At 41.2% G+C, this 25,870-nt stretch overlaps 1 protein-coding gene across 10 annotated transcripts in view; it reads left to right on the top strand.

Annotated features, from left to right (window-relative positions):
* The window catches only part of ERBB4 (erb-b2 receptor tyrosine kinase 4), a 1,202,068-nt gene that overhangs the window by 1,163,472 nt on the left and 12,726 nt on the right, over positions 1 to 25,870 (top strand). For 3 of the 10 annotated variants that reach the window (XM_059727130.1, XM_059727129.1, XM_059727131.1), the window contains 3 exons: positions 15,079 to 15,168; positions 23,303 to 23,350; positions 24,335 to 24,632. In XM_059727130.1, coding sequence (XP_059583113.1) covers positions 15,079 to 15,168; positions 23,303 to 23,350; positions 24,335 to 24,632 — 436 coding nt within the window. The remainder of the gene's footprint in view (positions 1 to 15,078; positions 15,169 to 23,302; positions 23,351 to 24,334; positions 24,633 to 25,870) is intronic. The other 7 variants (XM_059727134.1, XM_059727133.1, XM_059727136.1 and 4 more) reach the window with 3 other exon arrangements.

The following is a 25,870-nucleotide window of genomic DNA, read 5'->3' as shown; positions in this document are numbered from 1 at the left end:
AAATAACATTTTGTGTTCCCAATCATACAATTAGGTTCAAATGGTTAATATACTGTTTAAACAGGACAGAGGAAGGCTGCTCTTATCTTAGTGTTTGTACATTACACTGCTTTTACCTCTCAAGCCTTGGCTGATTCCCACTGAAATCTTTTTACTCTGTTTATTACCTGCTCCTAAAGCTGTCTTGATTATTGTATTCCAACCACTGTGTGGAATTATAGAATTATATTCCATACACTTTATTATAGAAACCATTCTTGCAACTAGGCCAAAAAAGTAATTCCACCATAAAACAGGGCAAAGTCTCACCTAGGATTTTAGCTTGTTTTAAAACTACACAATTGTGGGGGGTTAAAAGTTACAAGAGAGAAAATAAAAGTTTAGAATGATCATGAATGATGTTTTACCCTGATGCAGCAGCTTTAATCCCAGAGCACATTACGTATAACTACATAGCTCACACAGTTGGGACATTTGCCATTTGGAGGCCACCAGAGCTAAATAACTTCGGTGTAGATTTTAGCAGCAGTGGTGATTTTTACAGGAGCTGCAGAGCCTCAAAAATGGAGGAGGGAAGTATAGATTTCAAGAACATTAGCAAATTAACATGAGCTTATCAGTACCTGTGGAGACACTCCTCCTCTCTTTTTCCACTCTCCATGCTGGGAGTGGAGCTGCTATTTTCTGTAATAAAGGGCTACTGTTCACATTTTTTCTGTCTAATATGCACACAGAGGTATACAGGGCCTTTGAAATGTAGCCATTTGGGAGCATGGAAGGCAGCAACCGACTTGTGTGCAATACAACTGTATTGGGGAAGGAAAATGTGGAAGGAAGTGGGAACTTTTGTGTAGACCATTCTACCAAGTAGAAACAAATTATGGTCCCTATTTTAAAATCATGTATTGTAAGCATAGTGATACATTAAATGACACCACCTGAAGATCTGGCCCAGTGGGTTCTGTTTTGCTGTGGTGGTGCTGGTTTTCTAGTCATTCATTGAAAGTTTGGCCAGGTGATAAGACCATGGAGAGAGGGATTCTGCCCAAAGTCAATAATTTCTAGACAGACTATGACTCTACCTCTTTCTTTAAAGTCTAATCCAAAAGGCTCACTAGTATTAAACAACATGGCAGTTGGAAAGATATGTATCTAACATAACTGCCAGCATATGGCAGAGCAGGATTTATACAACAAAAAACATACTGTGGTTCTATGGTTTAGTTCCGAAGTTTAAGAAGAATTTTTCACATTGTTTTACATTTAATTATCCCTTACAATCACTTAATGACAAGCATTAACCATGTAATTAAACGCACTGTAATTGTAAGGACTATGTAAGTACACACAAATTTTAAAACTGCCTTTAAAATATGATAATCACACAAATGGTGGTATGGGTGTTGTAAAAAAAAAATCCCACATACACAAATGAGAAAAATTCTCAAACAAAGTGTAGGGTGCTTATAGGATCTGGGTCATAATAACATTCATAACTGAGAAAATAGCCTTCCCCTTGAGTCATACTCTCCAAAGCATCTATAATATATTTTCTCCTTCTCTGGAGTCTTGGGGATAGAATACCATTTGTACTACAGACGTGTTCTGGGGTACAATGGGAATAAAAATCTGCCTTAAGTCCCTCTGTGGGCTATTCAACTTTATAGCTATGCTTGTAGGAGTAAGCAGATTCTGTATGCAGCCAGTTGCAACCTCTGCCAGGGGAAGATGAGTCATGGTGAGATCCTCAGCTAGAATCTCACATCATGTTGGCCTTCATAAGCACAAAAGGCAGAGGGATGTGGTTGTTGCTGAGGAGTCATGGAGTCAGGTCTAAACTAGGAGGAGATAAGAAACAGATTGTCAGCCTTCATCCTGAGGTTTTCATAACCATTAGGATGCCTGTATTACAGTGCCCTTAAGTAAACTCTCGGCTTGTGGTTTTTTGCAGTGAATAGGTGAATACAGTAAATATTTTGGCTCATGACATATGAGCCAGAATAGAATCCAGCCCTTCCTCCTACATGCGTGTTGGCTCTGTGGGGCTGATAGCAGACATGGCTGTATGTGTACCTTTTCTTAAGATTAAGAAGAATAATTATGATAATCTAGACATAGCACAGCCCAGAGAAACCTGCCCGTTAATTTCTGCATCAAAACTATAACTAGTGTTTGAGCTACAGCGTATCTTTTAGAAAAATATCCTGTCTTTATTTAATGACTGTTAGTGATAGAGAATCCATTGCAGCCTTAGATAAATTATTCCAGGGGGCATTTATCCTCGCAGTTTAAAGAATCCTGCTTTATTCTCAGTCTGAAAGTGGTTAGCTCCATTTTTTCAAGCTGAAATTTGTCTAGCTTCAGTTTCCAGTCATTGGATACTATAAATACCATTTTTCCTGATAGATGAAAAAGCTGCCCAATATCAGAACTCTCTTCTGGTTAGGGAGCAGATTTGCTGAGCAAAATGGTGCCATGTGTAAATACTTACTGTTGGGAGTAGAACTGCATCTTGACCACAAGATGAATGTGAGCCACCAATGCAATGCTGCAGCTGGCAAAGCAAATAAAACCCTGGCTTGCTTCTACTGATGCATCTCAAACAAGACCCAAGATGTCATTCTGCCTTACTCAACCTTGGTGAGGCTGCAGCTGGAGTATTGCATCCAGTTCTGGGCTCCACACTTCAAAAAGGACGTGAAGAAGCTCAAGAGAGTCCAAAGGAGAGCCACATGCATGATCAGAGGTCAAGAGAGGAGGCCTTATGTGGAGGGGCTGAGAGACATGGGACTCTTCAGCTTGGAAAAGCATAGGCTCAGAGGGGACATGGTGGCAGCCTATATGTACATTGGGGTATAAATCAGGACCTGGGAGAATGTCTGTTCACTAGGGCTCCCCTAGGAAAGACTAGGTCCAACGGTCACAAACTGCTGGAAGAACATTTTAGACTGGACATAAGGAAAAACTTCTTTACTGTCCGAGTCTCCAGAGTGTGAAACAGGCCCCCTCAAAAGTGGTACAAGCATCTACTCTGGTCAAGTTCAAGTTGCGCTTGGATGCTTACCTTGCTGGGATCATCAGACCCCAGCTGACTTCCTGCCTTTTGGGTAGGGGGCTGGACCCGATGATCTTGTGAGGTCCCTTCCAGCCCTAATGTCTATGAAATCTATGACATCTATGAAATAGTCTTTTTTTATTTCAGTTGGATTTTTTTGCTATTTGTAAGCTACTCTATTTCTATAATATCTCCGTCATCAAGTGACCAGAACTGTCAATACTTTTCCTCAGTGTGTTTGCTGCCAGATCCATTTCCATTGCTTCACAAGAGCTTTCTGATCCATTCACCATTTAATATTTTGGGATTTTTTATGCTACTTAATAGTTAGTTTTCTTAACTTTGCTTCCTGTTTCTTGAATTCCTTTGGCTAAGATCTTGTAATCAAAATAGGTGATCAAAAGTTATCCTAATGTCTTAATACTGATCCTTTTACCTTTCTGTCACTTTTTTATGCACAAAAGTGCTGACATACATCTCCTCTACCATAACTCATAAACTGGTAGATTAATAAGATATTGTATCAAAGGCTTTTTTAAAAATCAGCAAAATTGTACCGACAGTGTCCTGCCACTAGCTCTCTTGCTTCTTCATAAAACACTTGATTTGTTAGGAATAATCAGTCTTTTTATGAATCCATCATGAACTCTTTTCATTAAATCATAATGTTCTAGGATTTTTTCTACTTTGTTCATAACTAGTGGTGCTAATATTTTACTCTACCAATATTAAAATTGAAAATCAGTTGCTCACCAGAATATTCTTAAGAATCACCTCTTAATTTACTTTTAGTACTTTCACTTGTTTTCTAAAGTGTGTTCATGGTTTGCTATAATGGCCTTCTGCTCTTTCTCCATTATGCCTTTTGTATTAGACATTTTGGATAGATTAGTTACTAGGTACGGCCAGGCAGTATGTAGCAGAAATATTTATGAGAAATGTCCCATGACATGGCTGAGTATAGCTCTTGTGTTGGAAATCCAAATACCACCAAACTCTTGTTTTAAGGGAAATGAGCCTAACTATAAACAGAGATTGGATGTGACATGCCCATTTACATTGTTCAAGATTGAAGAGATACAATCACTAAAAAGCATAATTTATGATGTAGTATATATGAGATTGGAAATTATTTCTGTTTTACTGATTTACACAAGGAAGGACCATGTTTAATAAAAGATATTTTTGATAATATATCTCTAAAATGTATTACATTTCTGATAGAAATGAGCAAAGGGGATTTCATAGCCAAGGATCAAAAAAGCATATATTCTCTGATACCTTGCTATTACAGAATACTCTTTTAAAACACCTAGATATTTGCAAAAAAAAGTGTCTTTATTTTCAAGCTTTTGGGCGCACACACCCTTCTTCAGGTATAGGAGAATGAAAAGGTTGTAATTTTTTTAGGAGAAGGGTGTGTGCCAGAAAGCTTGCAAATAAAGACTTTTTTGCAAATATCTAGTTGACCTAATAAAAGATATTACTTTTACCATGAGTTCTGATTCCTTTTGCCTCAGACCAATACGGCTACAACCTATATCCCTTTTAAAACACCAGATTATTTAGCCATGTAACACATAGTGCTTTATTATATAGCTGCCCAAATGAAATCAACAGTTTTGCTTTTGCAGTAAGGCAGTCGTTATGGTGAGGAAGAGTGTCAGCAGCCAGGCCTTAACTTGCCTTATAGCTGTTGAAGGTCTAGTTAAGAGCATCATTCAAGATTTGCTCTACAGTGGGAATCTTGACACCCTCATTCTTTTATTTTTTGTATACTTAGTCCTAAAATGCATAGGTTATAGCTAGAGTTACATTTTCTTAACATTTAGGATCAGGGGGAATGTTTATTCAGGGGTCTTGATTTGGACGTTAGTTTACTATCACTTGAATATACTTGGGATCAACTGGTTGTGCTCCAGTCTTGAAGCAGGTTGACACCTCTTCAGTAAGAATTAATAGTTAATTGATAGTCTCCCTCCAAAGGAAATGAGCAGTTCAGGAGACTTGTCAATGGATATTACTGTATGACACATACATTTACTGAGCTTCAGTGACAACCAGCCTAAAATCAAGCTGCATTTGCCTTATCCATGGGTAGTGGAAACCCATTCTGGGTCCAGACTATTCTGGGTCTCCTAATAAAAAGAGCTTGCAGCTGATCCACTTAATCTTCTGTTACCCTAAAAAGGCCAATGGATATAAAAGCAGTAAAGTACCAAATACATCTGAACTGCATTGATGAGGCATTCTTGAAAAAAGCAAAAAAAAACACTTTGCATAATTGGAAGATCAGACTATAGACTACACATTAGGAAATTATTATTAGGGAGGGTTAAACATTTCCCTTTGAAAGCAATAAGTGATTAAAAGAATATTTTTAGTAAAAAAGTGTCTTTCTATGGAAATTTTTGACCTTTTATCTAGAAAAAAGAACTTCTGAAAGCAGAGATGTTGCATTGCAACTGAAAGCCAAACAATACAGATTTGGAAAACGCCACCAGGATGACTGGCAGGAGCTGCAGTCTGAGTTCTTTATGCTTCTGTTCTCCACTTCTGAACCAGACTACAGTTTACATGATGCATGCAGGCCATTGGACTCCTATGATGAATATAACAGTTCAGCAAGAGAGGAAATCATGGAGTATCCTGGGAGATGTAGTCTGGCCAGCAATTACACCCTCAGACTATCTTTTAAATGTGGGCAAATACTACATAGTCTAAATGCCTTTCAGTAGCTTATGTAAAGATGCTGCCTTATTTGTTAAAGCTGCTGATGAAAAAAAAAAGAGCTATAAAAAGAAGTGAAATGGTGGGGAGAGGTGGGAGGGAACATAGAGGAAGTTTAGATTTAGAATGTCAATGATTATTTTATCCAAATCAGATGGATGGTTATTTCTTTTAAAGTATTATTGCCACCAGACTCCCAGCCTTGCTCTAAATCATCCCAGCATCTCATCAAGAAGCCTATTCTTTACTTTAAGAGACCAGAGTGCACAATTATGGGTTTCTTTTCCCCCTGCATAATAACATTGGGAGATTATCATCAAGTTTCTATTCAGATTTTAGGAAGGCTTTTTAATTTTTTTTTAAAAACCATCTTTGTCTGTAAGAGCACCCTGTTCAGGCCAGCATGCCATAATGATTACTTCTGTAAAGGCTTCAGAAGAGATGTGCTCTATTTCATTCTCAATGAGGGCTGATAGCATTTTGAGAGGCTCAGAATATCCTTTGATTACTGTATAAAACAGGATGGGAAAGATGGTTATGTAGTATATGGTCTGGGAGGGGGGTGAGGGGGAGTTGCTAAGAGCGTCGCTCATCAACTTTCTTTTGTGCTTTTTCTCCTAGTGGAGATATCGCAATCACAAATCACAACCATGTTGTGTCTTTACTCCCACTTCCCCATCCTTTAAACAGTTCCAAGCTGTAGTTTTACAGCAGCGTACAAAAAGGCTGACTCTGACTCAGCAGCTTAGCTAGGTACTACCGCATGAAAGTAAGGTCAGCATCTTGACCCTACACAGGCTAGTATTACAGTAGCCAGGATAATGATTCTCAACAAGGGTGCCATAGTGCCCTGGAACATTTTGAGATCCATGGGATGCCACATACTGTTAGCACTGTTAGGTGTGCAAACATGATTCACAAGATAAAATCAGAGATTTCAACTAGGAATCCATAGCATTAAAAAAATTCTGACTTGTGGGCTTTTTGAGTTCTTTGCAACAGAAACATTGCTCTATTATATTTCTGTATTAAAATATGTCAAAACTAAAAGCTAACGTTTTCTGAGGGGTGTCTTGCATCTGAGAGGTTCCTTGAGCCTAAAAAGGTTGAGAATCACCGAGCTAGGAAATGGTATGCAATACCAAGTGTTACAAAGCTGTCACTGACTGGAAAATGCCTGGAATCTCATACTGGAGATGGAAAGACTGGAGGCCAGCCATGAGGAAAGTAAGAGAGATTGAAAGGGATAGATAGGAGGGCAGAAATATGCAGTCTACCCTTCTGTCTACTTTCATACCAGACTGACACTCATGCAGCATTATTATAAAGTATTCATAATAAAAATACTCTCATACACCTATTTCTATGTCATAGCTAAAGAAAACAGGGTATAATAAATTTCTAATTCTGTTTGGATGCCTTTCTTAATTCTGCCACTCAGAGTAATAGCAATTATTTCAACAGGAGGGATATTTAATGTAATAAGACAGAATACTTTGATCATATTCACAAAACAACTGTAACAATGGGCTGTGACAGTGTACTGAATTCACATTCCCTTGGCACTGTGGCTGGAACTTGAGCTGAGATGCCCAAAGAGTCAAATATGTGACCCATGAGCCACACCCAGCCACGTGGAGCTTTGCCATCTGGCCCCTGATGCTGCCCACTGGGTTTGATTAGATCTTCATGGGGCATGGCATGTGCCCATAGCATGGGACTGGTCTGTGGGCCAGATCAGGCACACAGGCACTTCCCTTCCCCCTCCCCCAGTGTACCTGACTGGTGGCCATTCCAGCTGGTGTAGGACCCATGCTATGCTGCATGTGACACCTGCTGCAGCAGGTTGAGGATCCATGCTGCATGTAGAATGGGTCCAAGGTTCACAGGAGTGGCTGCTGGATCAGGTATGCTGTGGAAAAGGAGAGGGTGTCCATGGGCTCAACCTGGCCTAGAGACTGGCCCCACACCTCTCATCCAGCCCACTGAGTCAGATAAGTTTGACATGCCTGCTTTCTACAGTCCCTTTTAGTCTATTCCTTTTAATTGTTGGCTTCTCTGCTGGTTCAATTTTTCATGGAAAATGTTGATTTGGAATTAGGTATTTCATAGCAACACATGTGCTATATTTAGGTAGGTTCATCTGATGCTCCCAGAAATATGTGAGACCCAGTTATTCCCATTACTTGCACCAGTTACTATTATTATTTTGTTTAACAGTAGTTCCTAGAGGAGGAAATTCAGACTAGGACTGTGGAGGAGCATGAGACAGCCCTTGCCCTGAAGAGCCTTCATTATAATTAGAGAAAAAAAGCAAATGGTGGGAGAGGGAACTAAGATACAGAAAGACTGAGGCTAGGGACAGACATTACACATAAACTAGTTTAAATGATCAGAAACTGGTTTAAACCTGTAAAATAACAGATGTTCATTGCACATAAACCAGTTTGAAAATGGCTGAAACAGGTTTAAGATAAACCTGGTTGAATGTAGTATTGTGATTTGGCTCAAACCAGTTTATGCAATGTCTGTCCCAGACCCCTTGCTGGTTTAAGATAAACCAGACACCCCCAGCATCTCGGTACACTGTCTTGGTTCACCACCATGCACGTGGAGGGCCCCCCGCACTCCTGTGAGATGCTCCGTGCACCCCAGCACTGCAGCGATCACAAGCCAGGCTGGTACCTGGACGTACGTAGAAAAAAAATTTAAAGCTGTGTCTATGTCCGAATCGCTGATTCTCAGAATCAGCATCAAATCTTTAGTTTTGGATTCTGCCGAATCAAATCAGGAACAGTGATCTGAATCAACAAATCGAATTACTGTCCCTGATTTGGGCCGAATCCAAATCGATTAGGGCCTGCTTCGCACACCCCTAATGCCCAATCCAGTGCTTTTTTCACTTGGTCACACTTCTAATATACGTTTATCTCCACTGACTAAGGGTGCTTACAGAAGTTATAAAGGGCACCTCAATCACAGTGTAACTTTTTGCACTTTACACAAAGCACTTAAAGTTACAGTGTGTTGAAACCTAATACATGCTCCTGTACATGGGGGTTCAGTGTTTCCATGCATTGGCAGAGGCCAGGAGGCAGGAAGGGCTGTCACCCACTTTGTCATCCTGCCATGGTCCAGAAGCCACCACCTGGCTGTCAGTGCGGCATTCCCCTGTGTGGGGAGAGTCTCTTAGTGAGGTTTTCAGCCCCCCTCCCCAGTGGTGCCATCAGGCACTGGAGAACATTTCCCTGGGTGGGGACCCCACCAGGGCCCCCCAAGCCCTGATCATTGGCTCGATCACCCCTGACAGCACAGAGGCAGCTAGCTGGCTGGCCAAGTGTTTGGCTCTCCCCCTCACTCTCTGGCTGTACAGGGAGGAGACTCTGCTTCATCTCTCTGGCTGACCGGGGCATGACAGGTAAACCTTGTAGGGAAATGTATACAAGTTCCCTAAGGCACTCTAATTTAGAACACCATCATTTATTACCTGATTTAACAAGGATTACTTTTTCGTGTGGCTGGCCATTTTAAAAGCACTCTGCAGCTGTACATGTGTGTTATGACACAGCTGTAGAGTGCTTTCAGGGGCTGAATCGCATGAAAAATGTCACTTCTGTCTCTGCCCTGAAGCAGCTGACTGACGGAAATGGAAGAGACTGAGCCATTATTTTCCCCATACAAAACAGACTGCAGAGTAGAACAGAAAAGACTTTTCCCTTTGGGTGTTTTTTATTCCTTCCAGCTTATCACAATTAGATAAATCAGATCTATTAGATAAATAGAGATTGATCATCAAAGATAGAAGCAACACTTTGGCCACACACAAGGATTTGGTTTTTACCAGAATCCCTCCTCTCCTGGTAGGAACTAAGAGCATACAAGTTTTCATTACATTTCTGCTGCAGGAAACATGACTCATTTGAGAGAAAGATCTTCCTCATTCAGTGAATAAGATCTACCCTGCAAGAGAGTATCTCCTTCAGGCACAAGCACTTGCATGCTTCCCCACAGCTCCACTCCCATGCAGGCCTGGATGACTTGAGGAGCAGAGAAATGTTCCCTGTGCTTTCCTGAGACTGGGGTGATCCCAATCTGGAGAAGGCAAGGGGAGCTGCAGCAGTTCTGCTACTCCCAGGATTGGGAAGAGTTGTTGAGGAATGCTCCCCACATCTCCCCCAGACCAGGGACATTGAAACAACAGGGGGAGGGACACCTTGGAGACCAGTTAGAGAGGGAAGGAAAAGGCATCTGTTGCTTCCTGCCCATTTCTGGGCAGGGAGAAAACTGTGGGGTAAAACAGGCTGCCACACCCTGGCAGCAAGGCTCCCTGAGCTTTGCCACTGCAACAGAATGCCCCTGCCCTGCCTCACCCCATATTCTCCCCGGTCATCCGGGAGGAGTGCAAGGAGAAGGGGCTATTCTTCTGTTGTGGGAATGAGAAGGTTTTCAACCACAGGAGAATACACTCCTACTCTCCTCTTCCTCCCCACCATCTGCTGTCAGTTAGATGATTGGTAGGATGAGGGGGATACTTCTCATTCTCCTTGGGCTGCCTGTGGCAGCTGCTGCTTCCTCAGCAGGGGGAAGGGCAGGCCGTTAATTTTTGGGGTGTCCAAAGGGTTGGGGTGACCCAAGGAGCAGCCCAGCCACAGCTCCAGTTCCCCAGGCTATTTTTCTAGCAGTAAGAATTTCGGTGAATTTTTTACCCACAGCAATAAACACCTGTCTATGGCCTTTGACTAACATGGAAAGATGCCACATCACTTCTTACATTTTGTGCTGCCTCAGTACTAAAATGCATCTGCGAGACATTATACAGGTGGACAATAGAACTGGGTTCAAAAGAGGATCAGACAGGTGCGATACCCACTGATTAGGTCCGTCAGTGGGTATTAAGCATTATAGCAACTGGCATTAATTCCAAAAGAGGATTTCCTGGGCCTCTAATAGCTGACAGTTTTAAGGGAAGAGGGAATGGGGACAGATTAGTCTGGATAGGCCCTACATAAATACACTTTTCCTAAGAATCTGTTCCATGACACTGTGGGGTGCAGCAGACCGGACTAAAGCAACCTGTAGCCTGACTCTATGGCATCTCTTAGGCTGTTATGTTTTAAAAAGGTGTGTATCTGTTCACTGAAAAGAAACTGGGGCTCAATAAAGATTCATCTGTCCCTATGGAGTTTTACTGCCAAATCAAAACAGCCTATTATGCTAGGGACACCATAAATTGCTAGAACTACTTAGTGGACCCTTTAGCTATCTGTATTCCACTGAATTTATATTTATATGCATTATTCCTTTCATATTATTAATTGTCTATATTGCTGTCTCCAGGAAAAATCAAATGTCTCAGAGCACGAAATCAGGTGAAGCATATTTTGGTTTCTGTGCTGAAATAGCTGACAAGACGTGCTCATACACACACTAGTAGCTCTGCAGAACTGTCTGAGTAATATGTCCATCACTTTTCTTATTTATCTGTTTGTAAAGAAATGGCTTGATGTGCTAGATATCAGTTGTTGGCCTCAAGCCAATTGCTAGCTCACAGATTTTTGTCATAGCTGTTGGCACTAACTGGGCACCGCTGTTGGCAGTCCTAGGAAAAGTGCCAAAGATGAAATGATGAGGACAGAGATATATTTGGGAGAAAAATAGGTGAGCGCAGAGAAGTTAGGGAAGTCATTACTTGTGCCTTACATGCTTTGTGCTTAAAAAAGAAAGGGTTTCATTCCCCAGGAACAATTACTCAGGGGCTTTTCACAAGCACTAAATTAATGAATACAGCTGCCTTGCTGTAGTGACCTGGGGTCCCATGGTGAAGGCCACATTAGGAATGGATGGATACATGGAGAAGATTTGGCCTGATGTTCTCTTTCATTTTACAAATGTAGTCATTGCTTTTGGGGTGTTACAAACTTGCTTAATGTGCTAGAATAGTCCATAATTTATCTGCACATACATTGACCGCATACGCGTTTTGCACATGCCCACACATATACACTCCCTACCCATAAAATCAGATTAGGTACACACTTCATACCTCACCTGTTCTTGACTTTTCCAAGGTAGGGAGGGAGGACAATTAATATTAGAGCTGGTGAGAGGTTGTTCTGTAGAGAGGAAAGCTTTCGAGGGGCAGGACTGTCCTTTGAGAATTCTATATGCCATATCATGTTCATGCCAATAGTGCAGATAGTCAGTGATGTCTGCTGTTAGCTCCAAAGTAAGTTAGAGCAGCCTTAGGGACCGCTGCATTCCAGGAGCCAGAGAATGTATCAAGAACTGCCAGAGTGCAAAGCGCTCTGACCTCACTTTTCTACCAGCCAGACCACATCTCCTCGACAGTGGGGAAATCCACAGCTGGCTTATATCAAGCACATTTCCAGCTCCTTTGGCCTGTTGCAGACTGTCTAACAACAAAAGAAAATCCATCCACTCAGAAAATGGTCCCTGGAACTTTTAATATCCCTTCAGAACAGACAGACCCTTAATTTTCAGTGTCTTCTTTGACCCAGACACTAAGCTTTGTATAACAAAGTTTATCTACCTTGGAAGGACTGGTGACTTGATTTGACCCTACTGGGATGGCTGCAGGGAATCAAAGTATTTCAAAGCTTGCAGCTGAATCCACAAAAGTCTTCTAGTTTTCACTATATATTGATTCATTCATTTCTCTCTCTCTCTCGCTTTCTCTTTCCATATATATATAAAACTATGTGGTACAGACTCCTTTTGATTTAGGTTCAGGCAGACGTGTAGGTTCCATAAAGCAGGGCAGAGTAAGCTGTGGTCACAAGAAATCAGCAAAACCCTTGGGAAGAGAGAGATGTTCTTCTGGGGTGCTGTTTCCAATTTGAATTTCATTTCAGGTTGGATCAGTTGTAAATACCAGGCTGTTCCTTTGAAATGTAACTGGTGTTTGCTCTGGGCTGATGGGACAGCAACGTGTTGTTTGTTCTGCCTGCAGCACCACTAGAGTATCCAGAGCACATTATTCAGATGCACTCACATAAACCAGCTGTCCTTATTCCAGGTGGACTTTTGAAGTCTTTGTGCTTACAGCAACAGCTGCACAGCCTGGTAAGTTAGGAGGCTGCAGTTCGGTGACTTAAGGCTACATACTGACTCAGTTCCTATCAGGTAAACAGTTTCTGTGGCTTAGTTATTCTTAAGTACAAGCAGCCCTGCCATGAAAGTGCACAAAGGACTGTAGGCAGGATCCAAGCAGTGGCCATGTGGAAGATATTACGAGCAATGCATTGCCTTACAACTTGTGTAGCCAGAGTTAGAAGGCAACATTGCCATTTGGGCATGGGATTATTTTACTCCTACTTCACACTCGCTTTGTTCAGGCATAAATAACCATTCCAAGTACATAGGAAAAGACTATCATGTTAGCACAGGCATGGTGTGGAGATGGGTATATGGCTATATGTGCATACCTGCGTAAGGCATAAATACTAGAAACAAACTTTGAGCTCCTTTCCCCAGTTTTACAAGGATGAACACTAGACCTTGGTTACAGCTAAACTTGGTTGGTGTTCTTCCTGACTAACCCTCCACTGGGGTGGATGCAGGGGGTGGGGGGTGCAGTGGAGCATTTGCACTTACCTTTCTGCTATGCTTCACATGTGCAATGAGCTCCCTGAGCTTCCAGCTGGTCAATGTGGGGCTCCTGCTGGAGCTTTACCTGTGCAGAAAGCTCTCTGAGCTCTTCTTCTGGTTAGTGGGCGTTCTTGCCAAAGCCACTGTCACTGGAGCCCAGGCATGAGCACTACTGCTATTTGCCATTTCACCACCCTGCTCCCAAATTCAGCATGGGGCCAGGGATGATGGAGCAAAACAGTGGCAATGTTCATCCCCTGAGCTCCTGAGCCACATGAAAGCAATGGCTCTGCCAAGAGCCCACATCAGCCAGGTGATGAGGTCAGAGAGCTCCCTGTGCAGGCGGAGGTCTAGCAGCAGCCTGCACTGAGCAGCCAGGAGCTCAGAGAGCTCATTGCACATGGGCTACACAGCTGAAGGAGGTGTGATGACACCTGACTCACTCTTCTTCTGGATCCACCCATGACCCTACCCAGAGCTTATACAAAGAAAGCTTATTATTTTTCTGGTGAAAATATATTGTTTTTTTCTATGGAAAAAATAACGGAAACTGTTATTTTAACATAAATGGAACAAATGATGAAAGTTGTAAAGTACATGTTTTTGTTTTCTATTGTTGTGTTGAAAGAGTATTATCATGCATATTTTCATAGATTCATAGATGTAAGGCGCTGGAAGGGACCTCGCAAGATCATTGGGTCCAGCCCCTCTGCACTAGGCAGGAAAGACAACTGGGGTCAGGTGACTGCAGTGAGGTGACCAGCCACTCTCTTCTTGAAGATGTCTGGGTAGATGATCGTACCACCTCTGGAGAGAGTTTATTCCACAGTTTTAAAAAAAATCCATTTTTTGTCCAAAAACATTTAATCAGCACAAAATATTTGACTTACTCCACCTGTAAGTTATTCTGCTACAGAATCATCCCTACCTCATAAGAGCCTTAAGCTAAGAGCCCTGCCTCACTTACAGCTATGTTATTCTTTGCTGAGGATGCGCTGCCAGAGACTTGAATGGGACTTTGTCTTCTGATCTTATCTAAATCTGGGTGAAAAATGTTGTTTTTGAAACTACGTGGGATCAAAGTCAGATGATATTTTCAGTTGAAAAAGTTAGAGAAAGGAAGTGGGAAAGTTGAGAGGAAACGCTTTGATTTTTTTTGTTTCAAAATGTTTTAAAAGTCATAAGATAGATAAAAATAATTTTTAAGGTATAATGATAAAAATAAGCAAAGTTTCATTTCTGATTTTAACAAAACACTTGGGCAGGGAGGGGGAAGGTGTGTTTAGATGGAAAAAACTTGCAAGCTTTTTTCAAATAGACTTGAGGAGAAAAGACAAATGTTTGATAGTTTTGATTTGGTTATTGATGTGCCATGTGCCAGCCTGGGTTCTGGATAAAGGCCCAGCAGTGAAGCAGTTGAAAACCATGTATAAAGATCCAACTTGACTACCCAGGCTCCTGCTGGCCAGCACTTTGCTCCCTGGTTCATTTTGATGTGAAGCTACTTGCAGTTAGGTGCTGCTGAGCTTCAAGTTGCCATTGCCATCTATTTAGTAAGAAAAAAGCCTTGATCATGTGAATTTAGCAGCTATTTGGGGATGATTTATAATGAGAAGTTATATCAATTATGCGACCCCCTTCCTTATCTAATGTTTCTGTATTTCTTGCATTACAACAATGAACAGCAGCCTTCCAGCAGCATTCCTGGAGCACTGGAGCTGCTATGCAAAAGAACAGGGCGTGGGAATGCTGGACCCTGCCCAGGGATGAAGCAGGTGTGTACATGGTGGTGAGCATACCAAGAGTCCCAGGGGCTAGTGTCACATTCACTGATCTTCAGCATTTCCTGCTGTGAGGAAGGCACCGTATTATATTCATGGTCCGAATGGGGCTGCAGGAGATCAGTTTCTGTATAGAAGGGACTAATGAAAATGCAGTTTCAGAAACACAGCTCAGAATAATAATATCAGCAAGAGCCCATCTCCCAGGCATGCTGATAGAGCAAAATGAAAAGAGACAAGGAAGACGCGTAGCCACACAACTGTGTAAATAGAACGTCAAGCCCTGATGTGGAATTGCTGGTTTAGCTTTGATTTCACTACACTTTAGCATGGATTCACCCATATAATATATCAGTGCTATAAAGAGAGGAGCTATTTACCTAGCAAGGCTTCAGAGGCAAGGAATTGGAAAATAAAATTAGCAGATAGAAAGCAATAACATAAAACAATATTCACAAAGGTGTTATTTACCTTTGTTTTATTAAGGCTCATTTCCACGGATGTTAGAGGTTATAATAACTGGTATGTCACTGGCATTCGATACCAGAGGCCCCTTGGAAAAGCTGTGGGGACATTTTGCTTGCTTATATTTCGTGCTCATTGTGCTTTGTTTTTTGTTTAATATATGTTCACATAGGCAAAAGAATTGAATCTCACACCTCTCTTGTTAGGGATGCTGACAGGGTGTTGAAAAGGCTGGCTTCCCTATAGGCTATGCTTAGAGGTTAAATGTAGGTGGATGTGTGTATAGCACGCACGCACAAAAATAGAGATCCATCCTACATTTTCAAAGGTGCTCGATTATTGATGTTCAGGGAGTGCTGAGCACCTGTCTCTCTGGAATTCATCACAGATTGACCACCCAGACAATGTGAAATCCAGAGTCACTCATCACTGTTTAAAAACTAAATTCTAAGGCAGCAAAGTAAACTATAGTGTTTCCTTCTTTTCCTATCATTCAAGCCCTACTTATGCTAAAACTTCTCTTTCAAGACTCAGTATTCAAGATGCAGGAACAAACACTTCTAAATTATATTGCTGACTGACAAAGTATTTTGATGCAGATTTATAATTTAAGCTATTTCAATTTCACCTTTTAAATACAAAAATATTTCCTATCCTCAAAGACCTATCATTTGCTGGCCAAGCAGAAATGCATAATAAAAAAATGGTTGGCTTGGTTCTTAAATACAAGAAGTTATTTTGGAAGTCTACAAAATTATGACGGCACATTGTAATTAGCAGGCAATTTAAGGACATTTAAACAACAATTATATCACATTTTCAGCCCCACTAATTGGCACTGCAGCTGTTTTCCTTGCCTCCTTTTTTGGAACAATGACTGTGGAATCTTAATCCTGGCAAGAAAATAAAATGAATTAAAAAAAAAAAAACTGCTTAGGCAACAATAGATACAAAAAGAGCCATGTTTAGCGTTCTGTGGTGAGAATCCTATGGTTAGTCTTTAATGATGAAATAAAGGAATTGCATGAAGAAAACATCATTACTGTGATGTTAGTTGGCTAGATGTCCTGATGTGGAACTGGCAGGTCATGGACCAGAGATCTTATATGCATAAGCAGCAGTAAGTGCATTAATGTTAGTCCCTCTTTCCTGATGTTTTAGAATAGGATTATTCAAAGAGGGCTAGTTATTTCATTATGGTCATGCAAAGAGTATTTAATTGAAAAGAATAGTAGCCAAAAAATATGAATATCGTATAGAGCTTTTATTTTTTTCCATAGAGATGGCTGCACAATTCACAGTTAATGAAGCAAAGCAAATCCATGGTGGGTAATCTCTGGTCATCCTAGAGCAAATGAAAATAAAAAGGTGTATGGTTGCTTGTACTCTCTCTTTGTTTTACAGATATGATTCCATTTAATCTGGGTAATTTCATTTACAAAAGAGTGAGGAAGCAGAAAGCTTTCTTACTTCTAGAGGACAGCAAGACCCTTGATGATTCAGTTCTTTTTTGCCGAAGTGCAGGCTAGAGGCCTTCTTTCTCATGCTTCAGGCAGTGTAAGGAAGATGAGATGATCACAGGACAGATGAAAACAAGAAGACTTTGAGACTCCTAGAAAACTCCCAATCTTGGTTTAGGATCCCTACTCTTTAAGAGAGAATTAGAGTTGGAAGGACCCTCAAGGGTCTAACCCTCTGCACAGGTATAAGATTTGCTATTCCTTAATCCTCCCAGATGTGTGCCTATCCAGTCTCTTTTTGAAAATCTCCAGTGAAAGAGATACTGCAGGTTCCAGAGACATGCTGCAACTTCTGTAGGGTGTCTCACTTAGATCGCTGAACTCCCATTCTGAATTGTGCTCTGGATCTGATCTGTTTGCCTGAAGTCTCTGTTCTAACCACTTGCCACTGCTTTCTCCCTTCAGTACTTTCTTATGTCCTATCTTTTTGTAGCCTGGGATTGTTCTTGCTTCTCAAGCAGGTATGTGGGAAGGGCAAAGGACCTTTCAGGTGCATCCTGGGCATATCAGTATAGCCTCCATCCCTGAGACCTCTGGTAACAAAATAAGCTCCATCTACTTTCTTCCACATAGGAGCACCCGGAATAGGCAGTTAGGCCCAGGAGGCAGCCCTGGGTGTTGTAACAGCTATGAGTGCATGCCCCGGGATTCTCCTGAGATAAAGAGACTGAATGTACCCCTGGGTCATAGACCCCGGATCACTTTTTTTGGTCATTGGGACTGCTTCTGAAGCTGCCTGCCCTGCCTTATTGTCCATCTCTAGTGCCACCCAATAAGGAGTGAGTGAGTGAGTGAGTGAGTGAGTTAGTTTCTTTTATCAGAGGTATTCCCAAGGTCAAAAGAGAGGCCATGGAGATGTGTCCCCCTTCTTTCTGTGTGCTCCCAGATGTTAGCTGGGGCAGCAGTAGCTAGTTATAGGAGTTCTGAGCAGTATCTGGCAATTTGGAAAGGACTGTTCCCTTTCCTTCATCTATCTCCCTCTAAGTTGTAGTCTGTCCTTACCAGCTTTCAAGCAAATAGTGTTTAGAGCTCTGGGGCCAATCTTCACTTCTGGTTCTAACATCTTCCCTGTGTAAGAGGACATTCTGTATTGCCCCAAATCATCTGCTGAAGTGAGCTTTAAGAAGATTGCCTGAAGCAGGTTTTGGAGTTATTCCACTTCCAAGGTAAACTCTTATAAAGCATCTGTTAGGGTTTTATTATTATTGTTGATGTTGCTGCTGCTGTTGTTACTATTATTATTCCTTAGAAACAATTTTCTTGTGGTGGGGATGGATGTAGTAAGGCAACTCTAAAACCTGTAGTTTTCTTGTCTCTCTATGAATCTCTCTTGGCTGTCATTCATCATGAACTGATACAGATAAATGTATCTCTTACTACCCCCATGGCCACAATATATTCAGTATGCACCCTGCTTGGACAGTGGTGTCTTCCAGAATTTTCAGTATCCCTAGCAAAACTTACCAGAGTCTTGAAACTGTTCTTCAAATTGGCCTTCCTAATGGACACCATTAAACATTATGGAAGAGTTGACTTAGCCCTGTAGAAGATTTTTGAAGTGTAGCAGCTGTCTTGGCTGTGTAGTTTCTGCTCCCTACTGCTTCTGCAAGTAAGGCTGTCTAAGAGAAAAGTTTTAATCATGCTGGGAGAAGGCTGAAGGGTTCACTTGCTGATCACACTATGTTCTTGGCCATGCTGCCTTTGACTGTCTTTGTAGTTTGTGTCATTCTTGTTTCTACATCTGGCAGCACCACAGCTAGTTCAGAAACTACCACTCTGTTTCCATAGCTACTTTTAATCTACATTTAAGCATGTTCAGACTCAGTGGGTACATCTACATGAGACGCTAAATGCGCAGTAGACGAATTCTACTGCTCATTAATGCATCATGGCAGAAGTCATGCTAATACACTATTGCACAGTAGATCTACTGCACTTTAGCATCACTTAAAAGGCATGTATTGGTGCTACTGCACATTGAGTTAGTACCTGTTATTACAAGGAATAAACTTAAATGTGCTGTAACTACAGCGCATTACTGAACGTGTAGGTGTGCCCAGTAATACCTTCTTCCTGCCACCTTCAGCTTTCTTTTTTTTATCCCTAGAGTGATCATAGTGTTTGTGTTCTCCCGTTTTATTCTTGTCTTTGAGACTACTTCAAGTCTCAGAGGCATCAACCACCCCATGGGACCAAATTTTGACCTTAGCTGCCACTGAATATTTTCATGTGAGATTAATTGGTCAATTGAGTTCATTTAGAACTTGTTATTGAGGGTTGAGCTACAGCTGTTTAAGCAGGCAGCAGCTGCACCTTTTAGATGCAGTTTAATTGTTTAGATATATATACATCAAACATATGTACATTGAAAATACCTAGGAAGGCTAAGAAAACTATAGCAAATGCCACCAACAGGTATGTTGTCCTTGATGTAGTTTTCTGACTCCCAGAAAAGAGATTCCTATCCCAGTCTTCTCAGTTTTAGTCTTATTTCCTGAAGCAGATTCTAGACAGACATACTGTATCTACTCAAATATAAGATGATGTGCCAACCCCCCCCCCCCCATCAGCTTGGGATAGAAAGCCCCTCGTCTTACATTTACATACAAGGAAACTTCATTAAATACATTGTCTATCATTAAACTGCTGCCAAAAGCACCATGTGCGCAGTAATAGAAACCAACTATAAAGTTGATTAAATGCAACCAGCACTGAGCATGTCTCTAAAACATATGTCTAAAATTTGGCAGACATGCTGATGGGAACTTTTTTTTGCCCTTAAAAAAAACAGGTGTGTGTTCCCTCCACAGGGAAGTGGCACAAGGCCTGAGGTACTGCAGTACCAAGTTGGTATCACAAGAACCAGAGCCAGCTCTGACACCCTCCCTTTAGTCTCAAAATTGCTACATTTAATCTTAACCAAAAGACCAGGTTTGTTTGTTTTTTAAATAATGTATTTCATGTTCCAGGTCAAATTAGCCAAATCAGTTCCAAATCATACTAACTGAGCAGAACTCCATCATTCAAAAAAACCCCAACATATCAATTAAGCAGGCAGAACTCAATTGTTCTAAATGCCATGTATGGTGCTACAACCAGCGAGCATCCTCCATCCCAGACTTACCCTGGGACTTCAGCTACTCCCAAATCCATTTGCAGACATCCTACATGCAGGCCCAAGCTCAGAGGTATTAAGATTCAGATGTCCCCTACACTTGATCTGAGCCAAAAAACTAAGATGCTGATGAAAACCTACCACAAGAATAGGTTAGTACAGCCCATCCAAATAAAATACATGATAATGCCCATTGCACTCAGTCCCCCTCAGTGTTGACTCTTTCCCAAGTCATGGTGAGCCACTACATTGAATACATTTTGACTTCCTCTTCACCCCTGCAGCAGAGCTGTGCTTTTCCCATTTCCAATTATTCCTGTTTTCACCCATCTTAAATGTCTAGCAAACATCACCAAAAGGAGATCCAAACAGTTCATCCAGAATCCCTCTGTTTCTCCCTTTCTCAGCCTGTCACATATGATTAGTGTGGCCCCGACCTCCATGAGGTGGAGCCAGACAAGGCTGCCTTGCACATCACCCACATATAACATTTTGGAGCATCCCAGGACTCATGGCAAGAACACCCATTCCAGCCACGAGTGGCAGGGGGGCTAATTAGCAGGTGAGTCCTTTGTGGGAGGTATCTGGAGTATATACCCACATACTGAGCAGTGCTGAGCTATGGGGCCGCCATGGTTTGAAACAGGGTTGACGCTTCTAGGGCCCAATGAACTATATGGTAATGCATGAGCCTTTTATGTGCCAAAATGCTGGTTAAAAATGTATTCATGAATTATCTGTGCTAAAACTTGCAACAGTTTCCAAAAAGGTAAATGCATCAATTCTGAAGAGCTAAAGATATAGGTACCCACAATACAAAGTCCATGTTTTCAATTTTCCTTCTTTTTTTTATGTGCTCAGGGAGAGCAGGGTCTGACAGTGGGGGAAGGAAAGAAGAGGAGGAAGAAATTGGGGGGCAGAGGGCCAGGGGACTACTTGACCCTCCCCCCCCCGGTTTATTTTCCTTGCTGTAGCAGTGGGAGGGGGACAAATTCAAGGCAAATCTACTAAAATTAAATTCTATACCTGGAAAATTATAACAAATTTATAAGTTTTCTATATATAGAATCTAATCATTGGGGGTCCATCTTATAGTCAGGGTCATCTTATATTTGAGCAAATATGGTACCTGTCAGTGCTACCTCCTCACTCCTCCTTTTGCTCCATGGGTCCCACATATCATTACCTCACCTTCATATCAATGCTTATTTCAGTTTTGCAGACAAGGCATTTTATCCTTCACTCTCTCCTCCTGTCTTGCTTCAGCCTCTGGATTTTAATAAAACTATTAATGATCCTGTGCCACCTGTTGCCCTGTAGAGTGTAGAGTTACACCTATCCCTTTCTGGATCGTCTCTTTCTCTGGGGAGATTCAGATGTTTCTGAAACAATAGTATGTGATCTTGATATTAAAGATGTTCATAACATATTGGCACAAGAGGACCAAATTAAGGTTGTATGGGCAGTGTTAGTACTTTGGAATGTTTAGATTTGCAATGCTTCAATCCCTAGATTCACCTCTACCACTTGAGCTTCCAGAAAAAGTATTTTTTGAAAAAGTCATGCTCAGATATTACATTCCTGAGCTGGAGCATGCTTAGTGCAGATGGAAACTTAAGAGAATTTAGTTGTCAAATTCTAAAACATCTCCAAGGAGCATGTGTGATGCATAAACTGAAATATTTCAGTAACTTGTATTTTGGCCAAATCAGGTGGATTTTCACAGGGATGGCAATAGGTATACTTCTGCTTCTAGGAGAACTCCCTCTGCCAAATTTTACATCTCTCTTTCAACTCTGCATGTGATCATTTGCTCAACATTTTTTTTAACATAAGTACAGCATCATCTTTCCCCCAGTCTTATTTCCAGGAACATCTGAACTGTTATAGCTGGGTCTTTGAAAATAAAATCTGCCTGAAGCAGGCATCCAGCATGGAAAATTTCAGTCTGAATTGTTAAAATTTGGCAAACTTATAAGCAACTGAAAACAGGGTGTCATAAAATGAAGTGTTAGACAATCTGAAAGATAAGCAGCACAGCCACGTCTGCCTTTAATACCTTGTGGTAAAATGTTTATAAGTAGTAATTATATGAGGTTGGCAAAAATGCCCCTCAACTTCATTGTACTGTGTATATATTTTTTATCTTTTTGGTGAGGCACCTCTCTTAACATGCTTGTATTTTTCTGAGACAGATATTGAGTGGGATATGGGGAAAAATGCAATTTATTTGATACTGGTGTGTGTTAGGGTTGGCTGAATTCTTTTGATAGAAAGGTTTTTTTCCTACTTTGTCTCACATTTCTGTGTCTTTGCCTACCCCTCTTTTTTCCAGTGGAAAAATGGGCAAAGTTTTTTAGAAGTAAGCAGAAATAGGGTTTTATTTTTCTTACCAAAACAAAATGAAAAGTTTCCTGTAACATACTCATTTTTTAAATCAAAATATTTGCAGAAAACTTCAAATTAAAATGAAAATGGCTCCCTCCCCATTGTTTTCATATTCCCACTCCTCCCCCCTTTCAGTTTTAAGCAGCTGTAGTATGTGAAGGCTTGGTGCAAGATCCTTCATCCTGAGTTGTAGATTCCCCTGTCTTTATCCTGTTCATGCTATTTGATATGTGGAAAAGGAAACATTGTAGTGTACTTTGGGCTGACTGAAAATAGCAGCATCTTTCCCTGGTCTACATTCTTTATGAGATAAGCCTACCTTCCACATGTACATCAGTGTCTCTATAGAATCGGTCTCTTCAAAACTTAAACCAAAGACATTTGCAAAACAGGCATCTATCAGCCAATGTAGCACTTGTTCTTAACGAACCAGTGACAAATCCTGTAGTCCTGCTTCGGGCAATACTCCCACTGAATCCAAAGGCCTGTTCAAGGGGAGTGTTACCTGGACAGGAATGGCCAGATCTGGCCTCTCACTGTTGTGCATGTTTTTCCCCATTGGTTCATACAGCTCATGTGACTTATTTTCTTTCATGTGACCTCTTATTATATCCATCATTCCATTTTTCTTTCCTATTAGAGTGAAATTGGACACAGCCCTCCTCCTGCGTACACCCCTATGTCAGGAGTAAGTATTTCACAATCAACCTTCATCCTTTAGGTTTTTTTTGTCTCTCTAAACCGATTGTTCCCTTCCTTGTTTTCTTCATAAATTGCCCAATTTATCCAAAGCCAACAGTGATTCAAAATATATAGACCCTAACCAAACATACATGTCTGTTGAAACCTAGTCTTGATTCATCAAAGCATCTAGAGTTCCACGGTACTGTAGATCCAGAATATCCGATAATATTTCACAAAGATGTAGGTAAAGAGCTTGGACATTTCTGCCCACTTTTCCTTTCTTCTTGTAGGTCATGATAATGAGATTTACATGAACACTCTTATTGACAAGCAAAATGATAGGCTGAGGCAAAGCAATGAGTTGAGACACCAATGGAAATGCAAGCTAAATTTCAGCTCTCATCGTAATAGCGTAGAGTTTACGTGACTGCATGGTTTTGACTATTGCTACAAATTCACATCAAAACTTTGTCCAATTGGAATAAATAAGAGTTTAGGGGTGACAGTGTTCTCTGTCCTTTCTTGAGGAAGTTTTCCATCAGGTCATGTTTAAAGTTTGTTGTTCGAAGAAAAAAAAAAATTGTTCTTGCCAGCCCAGCAGAGAAAGAAAACTATATCAGTTGGTTCCATTTACTGCGTATATGACTCTTAGGCCTGTCTAGACTGGTGACTTGCCTGACTTTCAGGATCTGTAGCCAGCCATTTGTATAGCTGCAGCAGTGTTAATGGGCAACACCATTAACTGTACTGATGTAGTTTCATCCTGATTGAAACTGAGGTAAGCACCACCTATGCAAGTAACATCTTTGTTTCAGTTTATGCCAGAGTGCACTGATGCAGCTACAGCAATGGCTGTGATCTTCAGTCTAAAGAAGGGTTCAAGCATTTAATAAAATGCAGCACTGAGTAAAAAATGATGTGAAACCAAAAGAGTCTCTCTGTTCAGTCAGTTACTTTATTCTGTCTCCATCCATTTTATTTCTAACAGAACCAGTTTTTGTATAGAGATGGCGGCTTCACTGCTGAACAAGGAGTGCCTCTGCCATACAGACCCACTGGCTGCATAGTACCAGAGGCCCCAGTTATCCAAGGAGCTGCAGCAGAGATCTTTGATGACACTTGCTGTAATGGCACACTGCGGAAGCAGGTGGCTACCCTTGCACAAGAGGACAGCAGCACTCAGAGGTATAGTGCTGACCCAACAGTATTTGTACCTGAGCGGGGTCCACGGAGTGAGTTAGATGAAGATGGATACATGACTCCAATGCGTGACAAGCCCAAAACAGGTAAAGATTTAGCATTTAGCAGTAAAAGACTCTAGAAGGACCTTATCTTAATACTTTTGCTGAAATATTTTTTGACCAAAAATGACTTTTTGACTAAACCGTCAGTTTTAATGTGAAAAAAGTGATGTGGCTGGTTTGTTTGTTTTTCCCCTCATGAAAAGCAAATACTAAAATGTTGGGTTTCAGGTTCTCCCTGTTTCAGTTTAATAAAAAAGAAAGAAAAGAAAAATGCATGAGAAAATTTTAATGGAAACAAAAACCACTTCCGAATTTTTCATGGAAAATACCCTTTTTCAACTGGCTGTAATTTCCAGTGTGTCTTGTGATGTCATCTTCAATGAGTCTTTCAACCATTTCACAAACTTGGCATTTTATGCCCAGGAGAAGCTCAGTTCTGAAAGCACAATAGATGATGCATACATAAGAACATTTCACTGCAGAGAAACATGTGCCCAAATCTATGCCAACTCTAGCTGTATCAGGGGGCCACACTTCACCTATTTCCCTGTATCACACTTAAAAGAAACAATTATACAAACATTTTAATTTAAGATGAGGTGTCTGTAGCTTTCAGCCCTTTAGAATGGTGTGTTATAATGCTGGTTCTTTTAAAGAGCTCTTGAATTCCACTTCAGCATGTAGAGGTGGTTACCCACATTAGTCTCTAAGGTGCCACCTTGACCTACCTTGTGTACTATATATAGATTGTGACTAGCCCTACACAGGTGCCCAAAGGAAGGAGAAAAGTTGCATGGAGCCTATGGGTGCCCATACACGAGCGGGGAGGCTGCTCTGATGCGCTGTAATTACAGCACGTCAAAGCAGGCTCATTTAACAGAGTCTTCTGGAGCATGGAAATTACTGCACTTCAGCCAGTGTCCGCATCTTGTGTATCAGTGTCCCCATGCTTCAAATGGCAGTGGAGGTGCTTTAACTAAAGCTTGTTCAATGAGCTTTAGATAAAGCACCCTGCCACTATTTTGAAGTGTGGGGATGCTGATACACGAGACTCTTTGGCCATTTTAATTAAAGCACCTCCCCCGCAACTCCTGGAACACATGTAACAACGCCCGTAGTCACCTGGAGCCAGGTTCAGCAGAGAATTTACTCGTGTTTAATTTTGAAGCACCCGCTTAAGTTCATCTCTGCTTGGCAAAACACTAAGTCTGGGGTTTCAGGGATCCATTTAAATGGTTTGACTTAGGTGAAGGATTAATCATAACTTCACTTCTTGGGTA

This window comes from Alligator mississippiensis, chromosome 4, assembly GCF_030867095.1.
Source record: "Alligator mississippiensis isolate rAllMis1 chromosome 4, rAllMis1, whole genome shotgun sequence".
Lineage (NCBI taxonomy): Eukaryota > Metazoa > Chordata > Crocodylia > Alligatoridae > Alligator > Alligator mississippiensis.
The sequence above is the reverse complement of the archived record's forward strand: the minus strand, read 5'-3'. Positions and strand labels throughout refer to the sequence as shown.